The sequence below is a fragment of the Sinocyclocheilus anshuiensis genome, unplaced genomic scaffold (assembly GCF_001515605.1).
Source record: "Sinocyclocheilus anshuiensis isolate Anshui unplaced genomic scaffold, SAMN03320099.WGS_v1.1 scaffold3077, whole genome shotgun sequence".
Lineage (NCBI taxonomy): Eukaryota > Metazoa > Chordata > Actinopteri > Cypriniformes > Cyprinidae > Sinocyclocheilus > Sinocyclocheilus anshuiensis.
The window spans coordinates 1,555-5,784 of NW_015554865.1; the positions used below are offsets into that span (position 1 = coordinate 1,555).

General features: G+C 37.3%; 1 protein-coding gene across 1 annotated transcript; it reads right to left on the bottom strand.

The window, feature by feature from the left end:
- Positions 1 to 505: 505 nt before the first annotated feature.
- Positions 506 to 3,062, bottom strand: LOC107671560 (desmoglein-2-like). The gene is made up of 2 exons (XM_016464476.1): positions 2,986 to 3,062; positions 506 to 2,275 (listed from the first exon to the last, which is right to left on the bottom strand). Exons 1-2 carry the CDS (start codon positions 3,037 to 3,039, stop codon positions 1,409 to 1,411), a joined length of 921 nt encoding a protein of 306 aa, XP_016319962.1. The 5' UTR covers positions 3,040 to 3,062; the 3' UTR covers positions 506 to 1,408.
- Positions 3,063 to 4,230: the final 1,168 nt, after the last annotated feature.

A 4,230-nucleotide genomic window follows, 5' to 3' on the forward strand; every position in this document is an offset into this window, starting at 1 on the left:
TTACTATAGGTTAGGGGTGGATAATTTTATCAGATGTTTATTAATCATGCAACAGTAAACTACTATACTGTACTTAAATACTTTACTGAATGAAATAGCCTTCTTCATGGCTAGTGTTTGCTTATATTTCAATTCATTCTGTAACTTACTTGTTCTACAGATCTGTGTACTAGTGTTAAATGCTACTGTTTTTGACAAAGTTGATAACGTTTTTGACAGATCATTTCATGATATTTTTTGTGTTTGTCTAACCGAATGTGCTATCCTGTCTGTTGATAACGTTTCTGACAGATAATGTCATGATATTTTTTGTGTTTGTCTAACCGAATGTGCTATCCTGTCTGCAATAACCTGTCCATGGGCTTTTTTGATAACTGTCAGTTTAAGTGCCGGAGCTGCAACGTTGCCAGATATTGCTATAAAAACAAATAAAAACAAAAAAATTATAATAAACCGAAATTATTTAAAATACTTTGCAAATAAGATAAGATAAAGATATCGCTGACCCTAAACTGAAACTTCCCACTTTATTAACTTTCTAAAGTGTCAAATTAAGTGGAAAATAATTTTCTCTGAAGACTCGTTCACTCTGCCAGCATCTTGCAGCGATCATTTTCATACCGCGGACACTAAACATTCTTGCAAACTGTTTAAACTGAATTATAAACGCAGACACTCATATGAGGAGTTTTAATTAGCAAACTAGTCATTCAGAGAACAAATTTTAGTTTTGAGCGTGAAAAATTTACCGAGGCCCGGACCTCAAAGCTGGCTACGGGCCTCGCTGCATTTACCACAATTCGTTAGATAGCTATAAAAAAACAGATGGAGCCTATTTATTGTTAATTATGTATGTATGTCGGAATAAATCTGTCATGAAGACAAGTTTTTAATTTTTTTTTTACGAAATCTACCTTATGTGCAACTGAGTCATATACAAACATTTCAGTTTTTATTTGACTATATCCGAAAATAAACAGCAGTTGAATAAAACAGTTCAGGCTTTGTTGTAAATTTTAACGTCTTATATAATAGCAATGTGCCAAATGAGAGGGTTCCATGCACAGCATTAGCTGCGAGAGATTTTTTTTTTTTATTAAAATGTACACTGTTTACTTTGTTAGCGGACATTGCTTAAGGTCTTGAGGTGAGCAATTGGGCAAAGAATATTCGGAACCACCCCTTTAGTTTGCTGTGAGCAAAAGACAGAGAGGAGGAGCATTAAAATAAAACTCGCCCTCTATTAAATATTCCGTTTCAGTTGGAAATGTCACAATACTGAAGTAAAGTCGGCAGCAACTTCCAGTTCACCTGGACTTTAAGAAAACCAGGGTATGGGTATCGGCATATGTTATTCTGAATAATCGGTTTTCGGCTGAGAAATGTAGTATCGGTGCATCCCAAGTGCTTACAGACTCTGAGGAAACCTCATATCCAACGAAGCATAAACTTCCGTCTCTCTGGCCGCTCCTGCCATCACCCTTCTGGCTGGATGGACCTCCCGTCTAACCTTGTGAACCTCAGTGGACTGCATTATTTCAGTGTTAACCATCTGGGCGGATGGATGGAGTGCCTGTTTAACCCCTTGAGCCTCCATGGACTGCATTATTTCAGTGTCAACCATCTGCATCGCTCCTTGAGTTTGCAAAGACCCTTTTGGTGGCTGCTTCTCAACAAGAACTACACTCTGGTAGTGCTGCGTTTCACGTTTGGCAGAAGCACCAGAGCCCTTCTTCTCCTCCATTAACAGGTTCTCCTGAAGGCCTAGGACTGGGCTGGGCATCACCAGCAGAGTAGGCTGGGCTTCCATCACATAAACGGGGGTGGCAGAGGTGTAGTACATCGCAGGCTGCTGGACTAACAGGGTTTGGTTAGGAACCACTACTTTATCTTGGACATAGACTCCTGTTGAAGACATGCTGCTGGTCTGCTGCGCTCCTGCGGTATGAATGATGGCGGATGAGGTTGCTTTCTCCTGAGACTGTAAATGACTAACTGACTCTTGTATGTTGACATCTTTGTGTGTGGTGGAGAGGACCGGTTTGGAGGTCACAGGGACGGTCGTGCTGATTTCAGCCTTTATTGTAGAACCACTACAGATTTCAGCCAGTGTCTTGAACTTTATATGAAGGTCATCAAGAAAAGCAAAGTCATTGTCTTCATGTAAGAGACCACAGATGTCCTCAAATGAGCCCTTGTATGATTCCTGACCCTCGTAGTCGTAGATCTTTAGACTTTCTCCTATGTCTTGCTTCTTAGCCACATGACTTGCTTTCTGTAGTAACACAGGAAATAATGTTGCATTTATTGATTCAGAAACCCTTGACCCATTCATATACACCAGTGACCCAAAAATACATTTTTAGAAAATATTTCTAACTGTACATACTGTATTGCGGAATTTTCTATTTGTTTTACTGTTTTTTTTTTTAAGTTTAAAGGTCAAGTTTAAACATATCAGTCTGGTCTTTAATCCTCATAATGCATTCAAAATCTGTATGCTATTTTCACATTATGTTTCTGTTTGGACCTGAAGAATCGTTATAAATCGTTTATAAAATAGTCATAGTATTTTCCAACAAAAACCATATTGTATCTGATTAACAACTTCTAGTTAATAAGTGAATGTGAAAAAAAATCAGTTTTGAATGTTACCATGTTATTACCATGTTATTACTGCATTTACCTATATATAATTGTATGAAATTTATAAGGACTAATCTAAGCATTATTATGTGTATATGTGTATATATATATATATATATATCAAATGCATTATGAGGGTTAACGCTTTCTGTTCTGGTGCTCTTTTATGGCATGCTATGTAAAAGCTTGTTATGTGCACCTGGTATTTGGAGTCTTCCATATGCATTTTGCAATATTAATATTAATACATAGTCGATTCATTTATTTTGATTACATGATTGATTAATTGTTAGTTTACTTTTAGTTATGAAGATTATGCTGTGTAAAACTGATACTTACTTGAGAATAGTAGTTGCCTAAGAAAGCATCAGACAGTGCAAGCCCGTCAAACATGTAATCTTCAAATCTGCTGTGTTCTTCTTCTCTTTGTCCAGACACGTACCACCCGTCAATCTGGTGAGGATATGCACTGTCATGCTGGTCATAGAACGAGGTCCAGTGTGAGCCTTCTGCTCCACATCCACCATCCTTTACTCCACCCCATATCTTAGCTCCTCCTACAGCGTCCACATTACCGCGCTTGTTGTCCTCCAGCTCCTTTGAAATCTTTAAGATAGCCATGTCCTGGGGGACAGAGTACAGCATGTTTTTATAAGTGCCAAATATGTGTAATCATCTTTGACAAGAAAATAATTTTAGCAAATTACTTCAACCTGATTAGGAACTGCAACACAATACATTAAAGTTCAGCAGTTTGACCAATATGGATTAAAGCAACATGCATGATAGAAATGAAAGACAATAAACCTACTACTATCTACTAAAAAAATAAATAAAGACTTTAGACCACCAGAACCAAAAACCCCATTAGTGATATTTTTATGTATTCCTTCCAGAACAGCATCTGGTCACACATGTGCAATAATCCTTACATAAAGCCACCAAAATGGAAGAAAACCTGCACATCAACAGATCATCTGTGGAGGTAACCAAAGCAATCTTATGCTTCTTGAGCACCTTTTTATCCCTCAATAGATTTAGATCACCCAAAGAAACTGTGTTTTGATTATAAAGTCTCTGAACATAGACAATTATCCTTGAGATGAACCTCAACAGATTGCAGCTGAAAAATACCTATAGAAATTTGCTTTAAATGTTTGAATGAAGACTATTTGCATAATTTTGTCAGAGTGCCATTCAATTAAAAAATAATAATAATAATATTTGCGTTAAAGGCACAATATGTAAGATTTTTTAAAATTAAAATATCCAAAAGCCACTAGAACAGTGTTATATATTTTGCTGACTTGTGTACTTACATTATCCCAAATGTTTCGAAGAATGTTTAAATCCAGAGAAATAAGCAATTTTAACTAGTGACACGGACCGTGTCCATAGTGTCGCCTGCCGATGACGTCATAACCCCTCGATTTCCGAAACCAAAGACGCTTTAATATGTTGTGCGTTTTAATAGACCGGTGACGAGCGCACAGAGTAGCATTATAACAGAACTTTCAAATGTATCTAGTATGATAAAACAGCGCTGCTTTACCCCACATACGCACGACCGGAAGCAGCGGAAGC

What these genes read in the sequence shown, in the direction of transcription:
- LOC107671560 (XM_016464476.1), bottom strand. Translation starts at nt 3,039, where the DNA reads ATGTTTGACGGGCTTGCACTGTCTGATGCTTTCTTAGGCAACTACTAT. An exon ending in TAGGCAACTACTATTCTCAA is followed by an intron (nt 2,276 to 2,985) that starts GTAAGTATCAGT and finishes GTGTTACTACAG; the next exon opens with AAAGCAAGTCATGTGGCTAA.